Here is a 24,572-nt window from a genome sequence, read left to right on the forward strand (position 1 = left end):
CAGTTGGTCATTCCAATTGTGTATCAGTGAGATCTTATTTGTATAGGTATACCAACTATCATAAATATTATTTACAGGCCAGTATAGGCACCTACTATATTGCTGTGATTTATCATTAACAAATAACAATCCAATGATATTTTAAAAATGAACCAATCATTTGCGTGCTAAATGAAGACATTACATGAATTATAGCTAAAAGACTGAATTACCTCAAGGAAACTTGAAAGACTCATCACATTTTGGGGGAAACTTTTGATCATTTGGGGGGGGGAAGTAGTTCAGGAGATATCAAGTGCTCTAGAAAGTTGTTCACAGTTTTGTAGATTTATTATTTATAAAAGTTTAAAACATCTTTGTCAGGAGGAACATGGTGATGTAAGTGAGAAGTTCCTTTTTATTTTAAAAGGAGCTAACTTCATTGATCCTGTTTTTCAGAAATATGTTCTTTATTAATTCTGTTAAATCCCAGGAAAAATTAAATTTTTATGTAAAAAAATACAAAACTACATAAGAATTGCCTTGGTATTAAGACTTTTTTTAAAAAATCATATTATGCTACCTTTGACTATTAGCATAGTAATCTTTGACAGATATAGACACTCAGGGTTGCTAAGAACATATAAGTTTGTCTTGTTGGATTTTTCTAGACTAAATCCAACTTTCCTATCCTCAGTTTTGAATTTTAATAGAGAAGACAAAAGCTATGTAAACAAAGGATTCTTTACCAAGAAGTTAAAATTCTTAGAATTAATAACATTAGTTGATGATTTTCATTAAAGGAACTATTTACAAATTGGAAGATGCTAAAGTGCAAAAGATACACATGAGAATTTTTGACTAAGCGATACATAGTTAAGTTTGTCATGTATTTTCAAGGCATTAGTTATTTGATAAATGCCATATTCAGTAACTAAACATTTCTAAGTCTTATTCACCTAACTCACCAGGAACCCCAAAAGTTTTGGGAGACCTAATGTCATTTAAGAGTGTCTTTTCCCTTTGGAACTTATAATACTTTAATTTACACAAAGCTTTTTCCCCCCTAATGGAATTGATATTCCTTCCATTGTGAAAATAATAGAATAGGGTACTAGAGCTTTTTTAAATAATTAAATAATGTAGACTCCTTTACAGGAGCTGAGAATTGGGGGTGTTCTCTGAATATCTCATTATATAACTGAGAATATGCTATCAAAATGTTATAACTTATAGGTCTTAGTGTAATGGTTATACAACCATCTTTATAAACGAATACTATAAATCTCAAACCACCTAATTATGAAGCTAAAAGTCTAATGCCCATGTTAGTTATATCATTATATTTTAAAATGTATTAAGTTATATTTTTCCTCAACTAAAAAATAATTCCCCAAATAAATTTATCACACTTAATTTGCTTCAAGTGAATTACCATAATTAATATTATCTGTTCAGATGTATTTGTAACTGACAATATTATTTATGTAGTACTTTTAAATATTTCTTTTAATTTGCAAAAATGCTTCTATCCTAGAATTCCATCTTTGAAACTTACAATTTTGACTTTGTTCTCTCAAATAATGTATTTAGAATGTCCTTTTCTTATTAACATGTGATAATGAATTTCAGTATTATCCGAACAATTGATGGTAAAGTACTGCACAAATACAAACATCCAGCTCCAGTGTTTGGTTGTGATTGGAGCCAAAACAACAAGTAAGTGTTTTTTTTCCTGAAATAAGTAATAATCTTATATCACAGATTTCAAATTACCATGAAATTTAATTTTATTTCCATAGATAATACTCGTCTCTCTTTTTCGATATTTCCCTGCCTAGAAAATGAGAAAGAGCTTTGTATTTGCTAATTTATTTTAGTTGTTTTTATTTCATAAAGTTTTTACATGGAAATTCTGATTTACTGCTCTCAAGACAACTTTCTGATACTTTGGAAAAAAAGCATACTTCTAAGTAAGAAAAACAGAAATAAGTCCACTCTGTGTGTGACTTCTACCATAGAAATGTGGTCCTTTCTCTAATTTCTTTTAGGTATCTCTGCAATGGTATTGTTCCATCATGGCTTCATATTGGTCTTCACCTCAGGTTAATGACTCTGCATTGAGTAATTTCCTAAGATGCAGAACTTAAGTGGATGGGTTTTTTGTTGTTGTTGGTGGTGGTGGTGCTGATGGTACTAGGGATTGAACCAAGGACCTTTTGCATGTGAGGCAAGCACTCTACCAACAGAGCTATGTCCTCAGCCTCCTAAGTGGATGGTTTTGAAAAGGCATCATTGCTTAAGAGCTGAGTATATATTATGTAAAAATAATCCAAGACTTAAAATTAAATCCAAGTAAAATTTTACTAAAACTAGACCTTTAACTCACTTCACTTCAAGAATTTTGTGTTTCAAACACTCTTTGATATGATATGGATTATATTTAAAAATCCAAACATTTGACATTTGTCAAATATCATGAATTATCTTATTTTTTCATACTACATGTGGGAAATATATAGATAAATAACAGCCAGATGCAGTGATGCACACCTGTAATCCCAGAAGTTTGGGAGGCTGAGGCAGGAGGATTGCAAGTTCAAAGCCAGCCACAGCAACTTAACAAGGCCCTACACAACTCAGGGAGACCTTGTCTCAAAATAAAAAGGCTGGCTGTGGATGTGGCTCAGGGGTTAAGTGCCCCTGGGTTTAGTCCCTGGCACAAAAAAACTTAAAGCTTTATTATTCTTGTGTTCTGAATCAAATCATGGTATGATACAAAACGACTGCCATGTGTATTTGTTCCAGTAAATATTGAGGAATTTGTTAGCACCTTGTTAGGTTATACACAAAATAGGCTGGTGACCAGCACATTCCCCACTGAGCCATAATTCTTGCCTCTTTCTACCTTATAAACTCTCAATTTCCAGAAGCCATCAATGCCTGTCATACTCTTTCCAAACATCCCCCTGCCACTAAACCAATGATATTTATTTGCATTTTCCTTTACTTTTGGATGCCCTCAGAAGTCTTCTAAATCAATTCCAGAATTTACATTTTTGTTACCCCTTCTCCCCAGCCACCTCTGTTTGCTGATATAGCAGCCATTTAAAATATAGATCTAAGAATCTATTCATTCTACTATTTAAATCCTTCAATAGTTTCCCAATAATTACAGGATAAAATGCAAACACTTAGGCCCTATGAGGAACCACTATAAATTGGGTTTGGTGTACTTCATTAATCTCATTCCAAGCCTTGCTCCCCCTGCTCCCTGTATCTACTCACATTAGCTTTCAGTTCTTTGTATTGTCCAGCTGATTTTCAGCTCAAGGCTTTCACTCAAGCTGTGCCTGTTAGCTAGGATTCTACTTCCCACCACACTCTACATACCACACACCCCACCTGGGCTGGACAAAGAACTGCCACCTATCCTTCAGCTCTGAGCTCAAAAACTTTTTACAAAAAAGTCTTCCCTGACCTCAATATTGTGCCTTTGGATTACTTATTATAATAAAATTGGATTTTGAATTGTGTGATTGTTTGCATATTAACTATCTCATATTCTATAATGTAAGTTCCGTGAGATAATTATGTTATCTATGTTTAGCAGAATATTATTAACAAAACACTGGGTTTCAAAACTTTATTGTCCTTTGAAGAGATAATGTTCAATAAATATGTGTTAAATATGAATAGAATTACATTATATCTGAATAATAAAATAGTTCAATAGAATAGCTCCACATTCTTATTTGTCTCTTTTAAGCATTTGGGCAGTTGGAATAAAAATTAGATTTTCATGCAATATAATTAGTTGTTTAAGAAACACTGAGAAAGGAATTTTTTCTATACTGGGACAGTTGCTGCAAATGAGCAGTTAGCATAATTATATCTGATGTTTTTATATATGTAAGGTTTTAGTCTTCACAAAAGAAGCAGACAATGAATTCTTTAGGAATTAGAACTGTTGTGCATTTTTTAAATTATTAGTAGAGAGTAATATCAAAGTTATCATATTTTAATGTTCCATGGATGACATTTCAGAGACATGATTGCCACTGGCTGTGAAGACAAAAATGTGCGTGTCTATTATGTAGCCACCAGCTCAGATCAACCATTGAAAGTCTTTAGTGGACATACAGCAAAAGTTTTTCATGTTAAATGGTCTCCCCTGAGAGAAGGAATTCTTTGCAGTGGATCTGATGATGGGTATGTATTTTTGGATTCTAATTTTCTAGTACTTAAAATCATAAATATATTTCCCAGAGATGCACATATTTATATGATCAAATTATATGTGGGTATACTTTAAATTTGTGCTTAAAAAGCAGGCAGCTAACAACTAAAACTAAATTCAGTAAAAAATGTTAAATTCTTTTATGCTTATGGTATCATTATAGTCATGGCTTTTATTTTCTTATATATTTTGCTCATTATGAATGCTTATTTCTAGCATACTGGCAAGAAAACAGAAACAAATTTTTAAAAAAATACATAGGAAAAGGGAAGATCTGAAAAAAAACTATAAAATATGAAGAGTTTTTAATAATGTTCTTATGTTTGATATGAAAAACAACTGTATTATTTCATCAAGAATGGAATAAAAACTGATCATAAATTTTAGCATGAAAAGAACATTTTAGAAATGAGATGAACTTAACATTTTTCTCTGTTGGTGGCAGTTTCTAACATTTTGTCCATATTTTATATTAAAAAGATACATTTATACAGAATGGTATGTTTAATCATTACTTGAAGATGGGATAAATTTGTGTAAGAAAAAATCTTTTATCAGTACAAGTCAGAGTGCATAGTATCCATGGGTTTAAATTAAATAGTTAAGCATTTTCACCTTAAATTTTTGGCATAAATTCAAATTTAATAGAAGAAACAATTATGAGGTTTTGTGGTTTATTACTTAAAATATTATTTCAAATATGGTTATTATTTAAAAGTGAATATTATTTATGAAATTATTCCAGTCTCTCAACATAGACTTCAATGTCTAAATTCTGTTCCATATGGAAAAAGGCATAATATTAATTATTATCTAAGGATTATTTTCAGAAAGACAGCAGTAAGCATTTTACTTATTTATGGTAGTGAAAATTGAAAGGCTTTACTAAGATTATCCCATTAGTAGTCACTGTTTATATATATAATTGTTATTCCTCACTAAATTTATCTAGCACTTTTAAATAAAGGTAAAAATGTAAGGAAACTATTAATTACTAATGTATTCAGCATAGCTCACAAATACTATACCTCATCCTGGGAATCCTAGACAATACTCATGTATAGTGGGACATATAAAAACCTTTCTTATGTTCATTCAGAAAACATACATGACGTCAAAACCTAACTGACTCCTTTCATGAAAGGAAGGACCCCATTCTAGTGAGTCCCCAACAATAGCATTTGATTATTTTGATAGAAATCAATTTAACATATTTTTATCTATGAAAGCATGATAGTAAACTGTAAATATTTAAATGTTAACATATATAGGAAACTAGCACCAAAACTTGTAGGTTATAATATGTTCAGATATACATTCATCCCTGAGTATTCATAGGAGATTGTTCTAGGATACTACATGCACTCCAAACTCTGAATATTGAAGTCCCTCATAATCTATGGGCATGTTCCAATTATACTTTAAGTCATGTCTGGATTGCTTACAATATTCAATATACTATAAATATTATGTAAATAGTTGTTGGACTGTATTGTTTAGGGAATAATGACAATTAAAAGTCTGTACATGTTCCATACAAATGCAGTTTTAAAAAATATTTTCTCTCGATACTTGATTGAATCTGTGGATGTAGAACCAATGGATATGGAGAATTGATTTTATTATCTTATACTAGGAAGATGGGAGAATGAAGGGAGCCTTTTTATATAAAGTACAAAGATATGCTTTAAAGAAATAAAAGTACTTATTGTATCTCCCTTATAGTACAGTATAACCTTTGACATACCAATATTTTGATATTGTCAGGTTGGTATAAGTTTTTGACTAAAAAACTTATTAGCATTTGTAGGACTTAGGTTGATTTTAAATTCAAACTTTGATTTCAGTAACATTTGTACTTTGTGCAATTAGTAGATCCAAGTAATATCATGAACCTACTTATATTTAAATTTTCACTTGACTGAGATTGATTTCACATTGACCAAGCAAGTTATTTTACTGACCCCAAGCCATGAAGGAATGATTTACTATATAGGTAAAAGCATAAATTTATAATAATTTTTCAGATAATATCCATCATCATATATGTATTTTCATGATATGCAAATAATTTTCATGTTGTATTTCTGTTATCAGTCATAGTTTATTTTCAGTTATATCTGTTCTGGATATTTCATTTTAAGAGAGCAACTTTTTCATATATAAATTTTAAAGCAGTATATTTGATATTTATTGCTTTAAAATGACCAGTAAAAATAAAAAAATAAAAAAATGTTGGAATAAGATAACTCTGGCATAGATAAATGTTCATTTTCCTCTACTATAACAAAGAGAATTGATATATCTTGATCTATAATATGCATTTCAAATATGCTAATAATCATTATGATTCATTCAGAATGTTAATACTTTGGATAAATTATAATTTGAATTATATACATAATATTCTATTTTCAGTTCTGTTCGAATCTGGGATTATACTCAAGATGCTTGCATAAATATTCTTAGTGGACATACTGCACCAGTGAGGGGATTAATGTGGAATACCGAGATTCCATATCTACTAATATCTGGCAGCTGGGACTATACTATAAAAGTGTGGGACACTCGGGAAGGAACTTGTTTGGATACTGTATATGACCATGGTGCAGATGTGTACGGTAAAGAGTTTTTCATGTATTTGTTATTTTGATATAATAATGATGCTTATAATTTCTGAGTAGTATGATATTTTTAAAGAAGTGTTACAGCATTTCATTTTGGAAAAACTCATTAGAAAATTTTTTATTGAAATATTAGAATATATAAAAGAAAACTGAAGAAATTGTCAGAAATTATCAGAAGATGACTATTATTAGCACTGTTTTTCTCTCTCTGCAGGTGTATGTTTCTGTGTACACACACATATGCACACAAAATACATACATATACCCATGCACATATGTGCATATCTGGGTCAAATTTTCCCTCTTCCCTTCCCATCATTTCAGAGTTAAGTTGCAGAAAAGGAAATTAATAGTAGAATAGATAAAACTCACTTAGTCATTCCTCTATCTGGGACACTAAGGGAAATTTTTAAAACATATACCACCAAGTTTTTTAGTAAAATTGAGATAAGTATATAAAATCAAATTACTTATCTTTTGCATATCATTTTACTCTCTGTTGTATTAGTTAGGGAAGGAAATTCCTTAGAAAAAGTATTCCAAATCTGGTTATTCAGATCTATATGCTTTACCTCAGTGGTCTTTTAGCTGAGGCAATGTGGGACTGCATGTAGGGGAGAATCCTATTTTTGATATTCTCAATTGAGATGTCTCCAATTCTGTTTTCATCTTGTAACTAGAACTTTAATCTATCCTTCAATTAATTCATAGATACTATATGCCCTATTGGTATTACTGTCTACTTGCTGCTTATCCAAATGAAATATAATTTCAGCATTTTCACAAAGGACTATTTGTTTTCTAATAATTATTTAATTTTATATTCATATTATAGAATATACTAATAATTTATTAACTCTTCTATTATTGTCAGCCATATTAATTAAAAACAAGTTGAAGTTTGATTCTGATAATCTTTCAGTTATTCGTCTTCTTCATGACTTCTATTCTGCAGATATTTTAAGAATCAACTATAAATAAGATTTTCTTCCCAATGTTTACTTTAGTTAAAACAGGTTTATATTTTTCCATCAGGTTTAACATGCCATCCAAGTCGCCCCTTCACTATGGCTTCTTGCTCCCGTGATTCTACAGTGAGACTCTGGTCATTAACACCCTTAATCACTCCTTTACAAATAAATATTCTGGCAGACAGATCTTGGGAAGAAATTATCGGGAATACTGGTATTGAACATATACATGCATTTGATTTTATTTATAAATGAATTTTTATTTTCAGATATTATTTTATAGGAAAATTTTCTCTCTGTTCTTCAGATTGTGTCATAGAACAAGGCACTCCTCCTCTGTTGTGTGGTAAAGTATCAAGAGATATTAAACAGGAAATAGAAAAACTGGCTGGTAATCCTCGAGTGAAAAAATTAAGATGGTTTTCAGAATGTTTATCAGTAAGTATTTTAGGAATTAAATGTGATCCTTTAGACAAAATGAATCACTGTGGCTATTGCCAGTAAGTTGTCACATATTTAAATTCACCATCCCAATTCAGTGGACCCCTTTTAATAAAATCTCTACATTATAAGAAAGCAAATATGAAATCAGAAATAAGTGACATAGTATGTACTTATTATTTGGCTAATTTTCAGTATGGATAATCTGAATTACAGTGTTTTTGAAGATGCAAAATGCTGAAAAGATTTTTGTTCACCTTTTTATCTTTGGTTACTCTATATCAACATTTTAGCCTCCAGGTGGCAGTGACAATTTATGGAACTTGGTGGCTGTGATAAAAGGGCAAGATGATAGTTTACTTCCTCAGAGCTATTGCAAAGGAATAATGCATTTGAAGCACCTGATTAAATTTAGAACAGTAAGTAAAGTATGCAAATATAATATATTCAAGCAACTTTTCCCTTTTCACTATTAATATAGGAAAATTGCGTTAATATAAATAATGTAATCAATTACATTATGTATTATATGATTAATTTATCTAGTTAATCACATTAATAATTATTACATTATGTGTCATATGATTACTTTAATCATAGAAATTATATTCATATTTATATGATTAGATTGGTAAACTAAAATAAATGAACACTGAGGAGATAAATCTTCTGTAAAACCAATCATGAGAGCATGAATTATTTGAGAACAGATTAAGGTATCCATATTTTCGTAGGTTGAATCTCATGACATTTTTTAAGGTCACTTGAAATTCCTTGAAATGCCTTATCTTTCTGCAATTACAAGATTATTGTGACACAATAATAATAATAAGTACTATGATTTTTAGCCTCAGAGGATCTAAGAGACTATATGCCATGATGTATTTTATTAAAACTGATCATATTGGAGCTTTTAATGAATTTTAGTAGAGGATTATTAACTAACTCATAACTAAGGCAATATGTAAGAAAGTAACTAGGGCAATATCTAGTATCAATAACAAAATTTATACAGGGTCAGGAAAAAAGAGATATATTATTTTTAATGAAATATCAGCAATTAACTATTAGAGCATGGAGAAAATCATGTTAGGAAGGTGAAAGAATTATTTTCATAAAGAGGAAGTACTTTCTTCAGTCACAAACTAAACACCTAAAGAATATAGCTGAAAAATCTATTGACAGTACAGGGGTCAAAGACAGCCAGTGATTTTTTTGTTTTCATTCAAGATTTTTGAATTTTTACTCAAGATCTTTATTAGTAGTATGTCAATTTAGACTCCCTTTGACCCCCACTCTTTCACTTACCTACAATACCTGGAGAGTGTTAACAGGATGCAACTTCTCTCCCACACCACACTCCCATGCACATGCCAAAATATTATGTTTTTAAAAGTATCATATTTCATTGAAAAACATTATTTTTAATATTCAATTTCCAATGCTATGTGCTTTTAAAATGTCTGGCTCTTATATAACAAAATTTTAAAATTTTTATTTTCTTTTAATCAGTCTGAAGCCCAAGAACTAACAACAGTCAAGATGTCTAAATTTGGTGGTGGTATTGGTGTACCTACTAAAGAGGAAAGACTGAAGGAAGCGGCTGAAATACACTTGAGATTAGGACAAATTCAGAGATACTGTGAACTTATGGTTGAACTTGGAGAGGTAACATGCCATTAAAGCAAAATTATTGAGTTTAACATAGTACTGTAAGTATTAAAAATACACTTAATACTAAGTATTCAAATATGAAGCTAGTTTTTTTCAGATCCAACTGATTTTCTGGCAGTCTGATATCAGCTATATACCCTAGGACAGTAGTTAACAAAGTGAGTTCTCCAGGATAGCAGCATTTACATCATTTGGTAGCATGCATGTCCTACCCCAGGCCTACAGAATCGTAAACAGGAGATAGAGCCCAATAATCTGATTTTGTAAGCCCTCCTGGTTGTTCTTATGCATGCTAAATTTTCAGAACCACTGCCATGAAACCCCAATTGGCTAATTTGCATGCAGTAAAATCCTCCTTCTAATAAACTCTGTCGTGACTAAGTTCCACACTGACAAGAAGAGGGGTTTTCATTGAGGATCCTCTGGTGAAGAGTACTTAGAAAGCATATCGTGGTTTTTATAGAGGACTATTTCAATAGAATAAATTTTTCAAAAAATGTTTGAATGAATCTATGCTATTAAAATTCAGGACAATGGTTACCTTTAGTAGGTGGGTAGTGATTAGAATGGAACATAGGCTGGAGTGCTTGTTTCTTTGATCCTGGGGACAAGTTGTATGGTAGATACACTTTGTAAAAATTCATTGATCTTTTCCCTTTTCTGTAAAAATATTTTAGCTCAACAAAAATTCTCCACCTACCTACTCTGCTAAAACAAATGTTGGAATGGCATGGACCCAATTATCATTTTCACAACCTCTAAGTTAGTTAATTTTGTAATTACAAGGTGTGATTTAAAGAATACTTTGAAATAATATGAAGTAAAACTAAACAATGCAGTTACATTAAAATATATCAAAATCAAATTTAACTCACCTTTTTACTTTCCCACATATTTAGAGGCAATGAATTACTACTTGAAATAATAAAATATGTCATTTAATATATTCAATAATATTTTCAATATTATTACACATTTAATGTGTTTAATTTAGAGTAATGTAAAAATTTTATTATCACATAAAAAAGTAACTTTTGAGTCAAATCTTTAACAGCACATTACTAAGAAGAAAAATCTATCAAAAGGAGAAAAAGAATGGATGAGTTTTAGTAGAACACTATAATTCTTTACTTTTCCAAGTTGTGTGTGTGTGTGTGTGTGTGTGTGTGTATAATTTTACACTTTCTTAACTCAAAAACTTTCTCAATTAGGTATCTCTTAAGAAGCTTAATAATTTATTGTTGTACAGATTCACTGATGGACTTAATATTCATAGAACTGTTTAATAGGTTTTTTTTTTTTTAGAAATATGGGTGTGCTTGTAACTGTTTATAATCACCTCCTCAAGAATAATTTCTATTTCAATAAACTTAAAACTATGGGTGAAGAAAACATTTCATCTTTTCACTTATATTTTTTATTTTGTTATTGTTCTTTCAAGTTATACATGACAGTAGACTATATTTTGACATAATTATACAAACATGGAGTTCATCTTATTCTAATTTGAAGCCCAGTCTTCTGTTTGTACATGATGTGGAGATTCACTGTGGTGTAGTCATATAGGTACATAGGAAGATAAAATGAGATTGACTCCATTGTCTTTCCTATTCCTATATCCTCTTCCTTCTCTTCATTCCTCTTTGTCTAATCCTCTGAATTTCTATTTTTCCCCTATCCCTCACTGTGTGTTAGTATCCACATATCAGAGAGAACTGATATGTTTTTATTGAAAGAGCTTGGTGGATTCAAAGTTAATAATCTACATTCCAACATTTTTCTTCCATTTCCCCTACTATAATAAATACATTTCTCCTAAAACTTATTATAGGGTACCTTTCAGGTAACATGATTTTAAATATGTATTTTCAAAAATGAACTATTTAAAAGTCAATGTTATTTTAAGTTAATTACCAATTTTTAAGGCTTCATTGCAGTAGAACCCCATTATTTTGGAAAGCCTTAATTAAGTGAAAATTTTGATTCATGTAGTGATATTTCAGTATATTTTCTCTTCATCTCCTTTTAGAACTTGAATTCAGAAAATTTCATATTTTCAAATTAGTCATAATTGGCCTTAACTGAATAATGAGCTCCTCAATAGCAGTCTAGTTTTTAAAATAAGACAAACATTATTGATTATAAAGATAGAAATGAGAATAAATTTTATAAAAATGAGTATGAAAAAAATAAAAAGAGAATTAAATGGTGTATTTCTTCAATCAAATAATGTTAAAATTTAAAATTTCAGTATTATTTTGAATATAAATAGAACAAATTATTTTGGTGTTGTGTTAGAATATGAGTTACAGTATTTTCAAACTATACTCCTTAGTTACTATCTTTTCATCTCCTTCCTGTCACAATTTTGCTTCTCCTAGCCCTCCTTCCCTCTTTCTCTGTCTCTAGGTTTGTGATTGAATTGTCCCTGCTAAATATTAAAATTTCACAGATTTTATTTTACAACTTGGTAATATTTAGTCTGTGTGGAATGCATTAAATAGAATTCAAAAATATTCCTGAAAATTCAAGAACTCTAAAAATTCTGTATTATAAATATGAATTCATTTAAAACCCTGATATAAGTATAATCAAAATAGGTATGTTTTTATCCTTCTTGCCTGTGATCCTAGTGGGACAAAGCCCTGTCAATTGCACCAGGGGTCTCTGTGAAATACTGGAAGAAGTTAATGCAGAGGTAAGACCAGCTGTCTGCATCCAAGTAGATGTTTTAAAGTCATATGCTAAAATAGAAGCAATATGTAAATGTGGTAGTGTCTCATGAGATTTTTCTTACATTGTCTTATTTAATATATGATTTTTTCTATCTACTTATAAAAGATTAATAAATTAGTTACCAATCATTCTGATATTCTTATATTTGTCCTTTCCACTGATGAAGACAGAAGACAAATTTCCTCATATAAATGAAGGCAAAGACAAACCAGAAAACATGCTTACTGATTAATTTCACTATTGAAATATAAGTAAAAAGATTTCCTGAGAGCTATCAATGTAATATTCTATTATTTGTAGAATCTAATCTACAGTCTAGTAGGAGACACTGAATTCTGCCATTTCTTCTTGGGTATAAGGGAGGTACTGATGATAGAGAATGGATTGACCACTGAGAAAATGTACCTAAATGTCCTTGTTTTAGAATGCTATAAACCAACAAGATTTTTTCTCGGGTAGATCCATTTCCTAGGGTTGCTGTAACAAGCTGCCACAAACTGGATGGGATAAAACAGTAGAAATTCGTACTTCATGGTTCTGGAGGTAAAAAGTCCATAATCAATTTGTTGACAAAATTGGTTACAACTGGAAGCTTTGGGGAAGAATCAGTTCTTTGCTTCTCTCCCAACTTCTGGTAGCTACCACCAATCTTCAGTTCCTCATGGTTTATTGCTTTAAAACCAGTCAAAGGGTAAGCATGAAATCCAGAAGGATTTACATATTTCCCTGGGAAAGTAGACTGTTCCTCAGCACCTGCTGCCCCAAAAGAAAGCTAAGCAATAGGCTGACTCTCATTTTTAGACTATAGGCTCCCAGAATCACATATATTTAAAGATTTCTCTGCCCTCAAAACACACTTGTGAAAGTTACTGCTCCCACTGACTCATTAATAAAGTCTAGACAGCAGCAGAGACTTATTTCATATACCACTGTTTCAACCTCAGCAAAAGCTTAATTTTATGCCATTTAGGAACTAAAAGGATGCTAAGATAGAGTACAGAAGCCAGCATTGGGCGTGGCGCCAAGTGAGACAGAAAAGGTAGTCAGGAGCTAAATGTTTGGGGGCTTTTGTAGCATGTTAGGCTTTTTCTTTTTTTTCTTTCTTTTTTATCCAATGAGCAAATTAAGACATTACAAACTTTAAACAGAGTAGAAAGTGACCTGATCAGAATTTCATTTTGAAAGTTCACACAGGCTAAAGTATCAAGAACAGTTTAGAGAAGGTCAATAGCAAATATGAGGAGACAAGTTGAAGAGCATGAGAACAATCATGTCAGGAGACAACAGTGGCACAGTTAAACAGTAATGGGGGAGAAGAGTGGAAAAAATTGACATATTTAGGATTTAAAATTAGCTGGACTTGGTAATAGTGGTGAGGAAGGTGTCACAAATAATTCCTCAGTTTTAGGTTTTGAAACACTGTTTCTATTCACTGGAATTTCAAAACAAAAAAACCAACAACCCCCAAAAAAGTGAAATTTAGATTATTTCAATCAAATGAGACATAGGATCCTTAGTTCTCTTTGGACATAATGAATTATAGATTCCTTTGTGATTTTAATAGGAATGTCAAATAGATAATCTTTATTCGGTAACTCAGGGTAAATCTGTACAAATGGAAGGTATCCTTAACCTTAAGAGCTGCTTGGCCAGAAAGGAGACTGAGACAAGATTAGAAGGGGCTAAGGGAGGCAATGGGACGGAGGGGAGGTTGCAGATGGGAATACAGACAACGCTTCCAATTGTATTTCATTAATCTTCACCAGCAAACACCCGATTTTTTTTTCTGCTCTTTACTCCAAATAATGGGCATAAAATGTCTCCCCACAAATTCTGAGGTTTATATTTTATAGATCCAGCCCATTCAGGCCAGTCACGTAGAGAGTTTGATTGGAAGTCTCTTGACTCTGCTTCCAAAATGTCCAGGAGAGTATTTTCTAAACATCTACTATGAGGAAATCAGGATGAGAAGTAAAGGCTGTTGACAAGTACCCAGTTGAGTCTATGAACTACAGATGGTTAACAGGAAGTTAGATGAACAACATGAAAATTACCTCCTCTATCAACCTAAAGATTAGAAGTTAAACTTCCGCATATTTCAAATGCCCACACAAATTATATGTACCAGGTTAGTTTGGAACAAAACTTGAGTTAAATTTTAGGACAGAATGAACTAGATTGATCATTGAGAAAATATTTAGGACTCAGGGAGACAGACAGTGATGAGTACGCAAATACAGATATACAGAAACAGATACATGTATACCATTCAGTATCCAGAATCATGATCCCTGTTTTCCCCTCATATATCTGGAATATTAATTTATCTTTAAAGATCTTTACTTGGGTTACTTACAGTATTTTGCATTTTATTATCAATATTTATGTTCTTGTATTATCCTTTTTAATGATTTTTACACTACTTCAACTTAAGAGGCTCTCTGTTCATTGTTATTCTTACTAAAACACATAAGATTCTGTCTTTAACTATGTAGACATCCACATATATGATTAATCCAATTGAGAGTAAATATACAATCATATTTCCATTTTACAACTTTCAAATACATTGTTCATTTTAGTAAATAATTAAAATATAATGAAAATATAGTGTTATAAGGCTAAATATATATCTGTAGTATTATATAACTTTTATGTCTTCTATATGTGAATTCATTATAAAATCTGTATTTCTTTAAATGATGTCCCCAAAAGCTTTATGAAATTTGCTACAAATTTTAGATGTGCTTTCAGAAAATATCAGTCCAACTGAAAACCTTGAAATTAATATTTTGCTTTAATTTAATATAGCATAATAAAAATTTTATTTTATTAGGAGAGCTGACCAATTAATCCAGGAAGATAAGGATGATGTCATTCCTTACTGCATAGCCACTGGTGATGTGAGAAAGCTAGTAAATTTTTTTATGTCAAGAGGTCAGCTTAAAGAAGCTCTGCTTGTTGCACAGGTAAAACCACATAAATACAGCAGCCACATACTTTGGTGGGTGGGTATGAGGAATGGAGAATATTGTTCTCATAGGCAAGTGGTTGACAGTCATAGATAGCTTGGTTTCAACCCACCTCCCCAGCCTTCTGCTTCAACATTTTCATCATACTATCTTTGCTGTGGTCATACTGAACTTATTTTAGATTTTTAAATAGGCAAGCATCTCAGAACTCTGAACTTTTCACATGCTGTTCACTGTGATATACCATGTATTTGAACAACTTTTCTTTAGTAATCATTTACTTGAAGCTTCAAGTTGGTATTCACAATGGAGTTACATTTTATTTATTTTCAAATTCTAAGGTTCTTTCCAAATCATATAAACTTTCAACATGATTTAAATGTAATTTGCTGCAAATAATATTTTTAAATTTGTCAGTTATATAGCTAAGATTAATTAAAAGTTTAATTAAACCCCCTAGGCTGCATGCGAGGGGAATATGCAAAACTTGCATGTTTCTACACCTAAAGGAGCTTCATATTCTGATGATATCTACAAGGAAGACTTTGATGAGTAAGTGATTTACTCTTTATTTTGGGTCAGAATTTTTTTTATAGTTGGTTTTGTTTAGAAGTTTTTGAGGTTATGTAGCACACCCTTCTCTGAGGACTTGCTGCCTTATGATCAACTACATTTCTCAACATGGAGTTCCATGACAGCCTTCATCCCTGGATAATTAAGAAAATGTCAGGCATGTAGACACAATCTACATGCATTTTATGTAACTTCCAGAAAAGTAGCATGCATTTCAGGAGAGAGAGAGAGCAATTAAAGCACCTAAGTACTTAAAAAACTGATTGAACCTGTTGGGGCGGACAAGGTAGTAAAATAAGGTATGCTATTTATTGATGATTCACTTTAAAGTGAGTATATGTAATATCCCCATGGTGTCTATAATCCCATGATGCCAGTATCAGTGTGTAGGATAGAATAACACTTATTCCTCTTTTAAGTAGGATGTCCATACAGTTGGTTATATTATAAAAGAAGCAGAAATTAGAATTTTTCATCAGGCTTTTCTTCGTAGAGTTTAGGTGCTGAAGCTGGAGAGGACTATCAGAGCATATATTTGGAGACTGCTTTCCTGAATTTTTTCCTAAATAAGGTTTAGACCTAAATCAAGGATGTCAAATTAAAACCTGTTTGGTCCCTTAATACCCCTTTGAAAAAGGACATTATTCACACTTATGATGGAATTCTTGCACTAATAAAGAATATTTCTTTTTTTCTTTCATTCTAGACTCCTCCACAAAGTCAGTGAAGAACTGGCAGAATGGTATTTTCAGGATGGTCGAGCAGTACTAGCTGCATGTTGCCATCTAGCTGTAGATAATATTGAGGTACAACATTTCAAATTGGTGCTTGTGATTGAAAACCTCATTAGATGTGTCATGGTGTTTGAGAAGTGACTTCTACATAAATTCTGGTTTGCATGCTTCCAAACCTGAGTGATTACTTGCCAAATTAGCACACACAAATGCTACAGACTATGAGATCTCTTGATTAATTTTTAAAACATGGTATGTATTTTAACAATCTTGCTTTAAATAATTCATCATAGGTGAGAATTGATAGTCTGATGAAGGAAAAAAAATCACTAAACATGGAATTCAAGGATCTTAGTTCTGTTTCTAACACAAATTGACTTTGATCAGATCACTTAATCTCTCAGAATCTCAGATGTCCTCAGCCCCAAAATGAAAAAGTGTAACTACCTTACATATCTCACTTATAGTTATTAGGATTAGGAGAACTGATACAAATTAAAGCACTTGTTTTTAAGTATACTTTTATATGTTTGTCACAAATTTTATTTTTAAGGCACATTACACTTGACCCATTCACATAAAAAGGAAAATACAGAGGTTTCTATCTTGCACTTATCCTTAGATATACTGGCTTTAGGGAATGATTTAATATTATTGTACAATCTTGTAGAAACTTTTCAAATTTATATTTTTTTCTGAAAAACTGAAGGATGTGTTGAGGATATAGCCGAGTATTATTAAATGCAAAAATAGAAGGAAGAGTTCTAAAGTCTTCAATTCTGACCTGATCAATTTCTCATTATCAAGATTTTTCATTTGAAAATTGCAATTACTCTTACTGTACAGGAATATAACAATACTTTATAAGAATAATTGATTTATAAGTTAATACAACTTTATCTACTTTATGAGCTTGGAGGGGAATGATGATCTTACCCAGCATCTATGCAACTGAAGAAATTACTTTCTTCTTGAGCAAGCTTGCTATGGCATACCTGATTCGTGGAAATGAACTGGAGTTGGCCGTCTGTGTGGGAATGGTACTAGGAGAATCTGCAGCAGCAGCAACTCACTATGCCCTGGAATTACTGGCAAGAAAATGCATGATGATTCCAATGTGGTAAGAACTTCCAAAATGAAAGAATAATTTTATAGTGATTACATGCATTTTTGAAATATCATAAATTACATTTGATATGTATTAGGACACTATATGATGATGGGACAGGTGAGAACTACCATGGTTATATAATGAAATCTACCATGACCCCTTCTTAAGTATCAGGTGTAGCTCCATAATGTTTCAAGCACCTCAAGAGTTAGGAGACAACAAATGTGCACTTCTTAAGTTCATCAAGACCACACAATCCCACCTCTTAAAACTTTGCACATCTATACCTATTCTTGTAAGATCTTGTATCCTAATTTAGGGCATGCAAATAAAGTTACTTTTCTAAGGGAAAACAATTTAAAATATATAGTTTTGATAAGACTTAGAACAGGCCCTCCCTCTCCCTGAACTCTTGAAGTCCTCTTAAGAGATGGACTCAGGGAATTCCCAGGGGAAACCTGGAATTCTAGATTAAAGCAGTTCTCACTCAGATCTGTAGAGCCTTGTTCTTAGTTCAGGCAGTCCATCATTAGAAAGACACCTTTAGGAAAGATGGGACGCTATCTGTCATTCAATACAGTTTGTTTAATAAAGATGAATTCAGAATTTTAGCTCCTCTTTCAACAAAATACTTAGGACCTCAATAAGTTTCCGAATGAACTTATTTATCATGACTAATTAACATGTTACTCTGCTTATTGTGTGCCAAGCACTACATTAAACACTTTTTGTGTCATAAATCATTAAGTCCTGTGAGGCAAGTATTGGTTTGCCTGAGGTCTCGGTAAGTGGTAAAGCTGAGATTCAAAAGTACATAGACTGGCTCCAAAATGGGAGATCTTAGATACTACTGTATACCATCTCCTTCATCTGTGGCTAACTTGGTGTTGGGGGGCGGAGGAGAAAGCACACTTTCTATTATCCTTTTCAGTTGGGATCTAGGATTTTCACAGCAAATCAAGAATCCCATGGTTATTCTAATTTTTATGCACATCTTAGTGATATAGGAACTCTCTTCCCCCACCAAAATGTGGTAGTACCCCACCATCAACTTCACACTTAAGTGTATTTAATAATGACTATCCTCGGAGAGAATTAAATCTTTCTGTCAAGAACTATAATAGTCAATTATGTAGTTATTATGACTTGATTTAGACCTGTCCCAAAGCATAAGTTTATTCAAATTATTTCCTTACAAATAAGGCTGACTTAGTGCCAAAAGGCCTAATGAAATCTACTAAAATGGAATTAATATTTTAAAAGTGAAGGTAAAACATAGCAAATGCATATTATATTAAAAATATCCTTAGAATCTTTCAACTAGCTATATTTTTAATTTAAAAAAATAAATTTCTATTGCCTTGTTTACTATCCCCCACCAAGAGTTCTTCCTTTGTAAAGCCCTAGATATGTATAGAAGCCAGAATAAAGTTCAAATTCTGAACTATGAGGTGCTGGTTAGGTTTATTTCCAGAAGAAATCTGTAATCTTCATGACTATTAATGAATTCCACAGATTGAAAACAAAAATAGATGCATGACTTAAAGACAATGCTCATAATTTTATAAACCAAAAACACCCCATGTATTTACTGGTATAAATTTCCTTCTTGATATTCACATATTTATAATATTCATGTTCAATATTTTCTTTTTAGCTTTCCATCTGTTGGATACAGGTATTAGTTTTATTTTTAAAGATTTTTATTTTTTTTTAATTCTATACTGTTTTGAGTATTTAAGTACTATATCTATATTAAAAAATGCTCAGTAACTATTTTCACTTTGCTTTATAGCATGCCTTTTTATGTATATAATTTATATAAAATCTAACTACCTAGTTACTAAAGAATAGCTCTGCAATCTGTATTTGGGGTAAAAATGGGAGTTTATAACCCACTTGAATCAAATGTATGAAATATGATATGTCAAGAGCTTTGTAATGTTTTGAACAACCAATAAAAAAAAGGAAAAAAAAAAGAATAGCTCCTATAACCTAGGCACAAAATCATTCATTATTCTTAAAATATATACAGTAAATGAACCATACCTTTCTACAGAAACAAACAATAGCTACTTTAGCTAAAGAAAAAGAAAAAAGAAATACTTGTTCTCATAGTGGCATTCAAGAGTTTATATAATTTGGTTGTTCTGTATCATTTTATACTTAAATATGTATATGCAGGAGCACACGCCCCATCACCCCCATCAATGTACTCAATTTAAAAAAAATAGGGAAGTGAAGAATAAATAAAATTAGCTGCCCTTACTATAAATTTCTCTCTATTGATATGGAATTACACTCAAGAAATTCAGGATTTGTCTGAAGTTAGCAAGTTTAAGTATAGTTTTAGTACAGATACTTTATAGAGAACTAAAGTATTATCATGGACATTATTTAAAACTGCTATAAAATTTTGGTATCACGAAATACATAAAGTCATTTATACTCTCTAGTAATAACAGGTAAACTTATTTGGAACTTATAAAATAACATTCAAAAATTTATCTCACTAATGGTAATAGAAATATTGTCAGTTTGGGAAACATGTTTAATTATGAAGTGGCAAGGGGAAAATAATACATAAAAACATTGTAATCTTTTACCAATTCTCCATTGACATGATATGGAAAATTATTTATTTGTGGAATTTTGAATTATTAAAATATTTTATATAGAATTTTATGGTACCCCACTAAAGTTTTTTATTCTAAAACCTTACAGTATGCCTAATTTGTTATTGTTTTAGTAGTTTGTGGTGTGCATATGTATGTGAACGTTTTTTAAATTAACTTTTGTATTTGACATCAGAAATATAAATCATTTCTATTTCTATTCTATACTCTGCATTCTTGATTAGGCAATAAATGACCAATGTATATTTTACTGAAGTCTTCAAAACCAAGATGAAGTCCCTGGTACCTAACTTTATAAATTCTCATTTGAAATATCCTCTATTTTAAGTCATACATTAAATATTAATTTGTTGATATCTAAACATCTTAAATCATCAAAAATTAGATGTTTTCTCAATTATGATGCATGCAGACCAAAACTCCTCACCTAGTGATTTGAAAAACTGGTTTTATAGGCAATATTTTCAGTGTAAGGCAGTAAAGCTCATAGGATTTTACATTTTTAAAACCCTTAAGTGTTTTATTCTGTTGATTAAATCTTTAACAAAAACTACATTTCTGTCTTCAATTTCTACTTAAAGTTTAAGAAATATGCATTATACTAAAATGTCTAATCTTATAATAGCTAATATTCTAAAGATTTTAGTGAACTTATAATAGATTTTCCATTGTTGGAAGGAAAATTGATGAGAGTTAGCTTTCACAAAATTTGCTTTATAATTTGCTCCAAAGAACATATTCAATACTACTTAATTTCATTAGAAAATTATTCTGTAATAATAATATTGATTATAAATATGTAGGGATTTGTGTATATAAAGTTTAGATTTTTAAAAATTATTTGGTAATTTGATAATACATTTATCCTTTATACTGTTTGTTTTCTATAACCTACATTTAGAGGAGTTTCATGACCAATTGGGAAATTAGTAGTTTATATAATAGAAAAGCAAGGAAGGTTCATTATCTGAGTCTCCTACTATTGAAATCATTATATTATTTTTAGATCTTTTACTCAATGACTTCATCCCCTTTTGTTACATGAACAGGAATTTGGCAGCCGATCTTCTCCTGATGATTCCTGATAATGAACTACATTTAGTAAAACTCTGTGCTTTCTACCCAGGGTCTATTGAAGAAATAAATGATATTCATGAGAAGGTATGGTGATTATTCTAGTGTGTATTGCAGTGTGATAATTTAATAAATTTCAGGTTCAAGCAAATAGAGATACATGAAGAAAAACAAATATCCCTTTGGGATACTTTAAACTTCAAAATAATTATAACAAAAAGAAATCATACTTATTGAGCTTCTGTTGTATGCCTATTACTGTTCTAAATTTTTAAAGTCTCATGAAACCATGAAATAAGGAATATTATCCTATTTTGCAAAAAATAAAAAATAAATAAACTCAGAAAAGGAAGGAACTTACCTAATAGTTAAAAGTGTAGTGAGAATTTCAACTTCAGCAAGCCCAACTCCAAGTTCAAAGCCCTTTCCACTGTGTAACTTTGCATCTGAAGGTATATGTACATTTTTTTAAATAGACAATTCAAGATCTTTTTCAAATAAAATATAAATAAATATGCATTATTCTAAAGTGCTTTAAAATGTTCATTTGCAGAACATAGAAATCTATATGCTAATGTTATATATAAAACACCAAAAATGGTTAACAGTAGCAAAAAATGTTTATATAAGTCACAGTACCTTTCTGTGTTTCAGTGCTATTATCTATTAAAACACCTATTTTTGTTGATATGAGAAGATGGCTTTAAAATGTAGTTAAAGAGAAAAATCACAAAACTATGCCATATGATTTCATTTTTTAAATAACCATGTGTATTACTTATAAAATACTAGAGAAATTTTATATCAATAAAATATTTTCTCATCATTAACTTTCAAAATAACTAAATCTTTTGTTTTTGGTTTTTTTTTTTTTTTTTACTTACTTGTGAACTAAGTTTTTTGGGTTTTTTTTGTTTTTTTTTCACGTACTTGAGCCTTGAGTTTTCCCCCAGTGGGTGAATGGTCCCATTCATTCAACAATATATAATTATTGAGTATTGTTAATATAGATAGACCAAAAGTGTGTGTGAGTATGAGAGTTTGTGTGTGGTATCAGAGAAATCACTGGTGAAAGAATAAATGTCCAGAATTACCAGTAGGTTGTGGTATTATGGGAGATTTTAACTCGTTTAAACACTTCACATACTTTGAATTACTTTTTTTAAAAAGAGAGAGAGAGAGAGAATTTTTTAATATTTTTTTTGTAGTTTTTGGTGGACACAGCATTTTATTTTTATGTGGTGCTGAGGATTGAACCCAGCGCCCCGCGCATGCCAGGCGAGCGCGCTACTGCTTGAGCCACATCCCCAGCCCCTGAATTACTTTTTTAAATAAGCTGTGCTTTTGCTTTTGTTAACATTCAACTAAATGCTATTTTACGTTGAAATTAAAGTGTATGTGGAAGGAGGCAAGAGGGTTATTTTTTAATATATCTTACATTTATTGTGTAGTATTTGGATGTATGCCAACAGATATCCTCTGGGGCAAGTGAGTAATATCAAAGTTTGGAGAGGTTAAATGACTTAGATAAGTTTATGTAGATATAGTTTTATTTATTTTTAATTGACAAGTTGTATATGTTTATGGGTTCAAAGTGATATTTTGATTCATGTATGTTCTGTGGAATAATCAAATCAAAATAATTAGCAATCACCTCGAATATTTATCATTTCCTTGTAGTAAGAAATTCTAATATCCTTTAATTATTTTGAAATTTACAATATGTTGTTATTAACTATGATCATCTTGTTGTGCAGTAGAACACCAGAACTTTTCGGGGGGGAGGCTGCTGGGGATTGAACCTAAGACCTTGTCCATGCAAGGCAAGCAATCTACCAACTGAATTATATCCCCAGCCCCATAACTTATTTATCTTATCTAACTGCAGCTTTTACCATTGACCTTGATAATGGGAGAAAGAGTGATATTTACCTCACTTTCATTCCACATTCTAAAAGGATGTAACCAGACTCTCAGACTTTATTAGTAACTCTTTAGAAGGACTAGTGAATATTTGTAAAAGTGTTAATAACTCTAAAAAATTTAAGAAGTAATATTAAAAACTATATTCAAACATTATAGTAACATATAATTTTGTGAATTTTAAGATAGGACAAAAATATTCTTATTTAGCCAGGCACTATACCTAGCCCATATTAGTTGCTCAGTAAATTATTGGTAATTCATGAATAACGATAGGGAATCGAGCAATATGTAAAGCTGTATATGTGACCGTCACCTTAATTCAGTTTTTTGTGTTACTTTGTTAGATATTGAAAGATCTAAAATGTTCATTCTACCTAATTGTTAAAACAGTGAGAAATATGTAATTATTGAATAAATGCATAAATAAACAAATAAATTGAAAAAGCATTAAACTATCAATATTGCTTAGAAACAGACTTCAGCATTCTTACACTTTAAAAAAATCATAAAAAACATTGAAACTTGATATAAAAGGTAACGATCTCTATTCATATTATGGTAGTAGAACAACTTAATTGAAGGCTATTTTAGCAAAAAACCAATAAGGAATGTAGTTTTGGGTTTTTTTTTTCTTTTTTCTTTATTTCATACATGACAATAGTGGAATGCATTACATTCGTGATTATCTATTTACAGCCCATTTTTCATAACTCTGTATATAAAGTATGTTCATGCCAAATTATGCCATTATACATGAGCTCTCTTATTTTTTTGCATTACAAATCTTAATATACCTTTATACCACAATTTATCATATCTCTGTTTGTATATAAGGTATATTTTGTAATAACAAAACTTCATGAACCAAAATCTCAACT

The 24,572-nt window shown here is 30.9% G+C and overlaps 1 protein-coding gene across 1 annotated transcript in view; it reads left to right on the plus strand.

The window, feature by feature from the left end:
• Nucleotides 1-24,572, plus strand: part of Wdr17 (WD repeat domain 17) — a 74,582-nt gene that overhangs the window by 42,769 nt on the left and 7,241 nt on the right. Inside the window, exons 11-23 of the mRNA XM_076852376.1 lie at nucleotides 1,612-1,698; nucleotides 4,027-4,191; nucleotides 6,638-6,840; nucleotides 7,882-8,031; nucleotides 8,125-8,255; nucleotides 8,552-8,677; nucleotides 9,771-9,926; nucleotides 12,566-12,630; nucleotides 15,505-15,637; nucleotides 16,101-16,192; nucleotides 16,920-17,019; nucleotides 17,928-18,067; nucleotides 21,744-21,855. Coding sequence (XP_076708491.1) covers nucleotides 1,612-1,698; nucleotides 4,027-4,191; nucleotides 6,638-6,840; nucleotides 7,882-8,031; nucleotides 8,125-8,255; nucleotides 8,552-8,677; nucleotides 9,771-9,926; nucleotides 12,566-12,630; nucleotides 15,505-15,637; nucleotides 16,101-16,192; nucleotides 16,920-17,019; nucleotides 17,928-18,067; nucleotides 21,744-21,855 — 1,660 coding nt within the window. The remainder of the gene's footprint in view (nucleotides 1-1,611; nucleotides 1,699-4,026; nucleotides 4,192-6,637; nucleotides 6,841-7,881; nucleotides 8,032-8,124; nucleotides 8,256-8,551; nucleotides 8,678-9,770; nucleotides 9,927-12,565; nucleotides 12,631-15,504; nucleotides 15,638-16,100; nucleotides 16,193-16,919; nucleotides 17,020-17,927; nucleotides 18,068-21,743; nucleotides 21,856-24,572) is intronic.

The sequence above is a fragment of the Callospermophilus lateralis genome, chromosome 4 (genome assembly GCF_048772815.1).
Source record: "Callospermophilus lateralis isolate mCalLat2 chromosome 4, mCalLat2.hap1, whole genome shotgun sequence".
Classification (NCBI taxonomy): Eukaryota; Metazoa; Chordata; class Mammalia; order Rodentia; family Sciuridae; genus Callospermophilus; species Callospermophilus lateralis.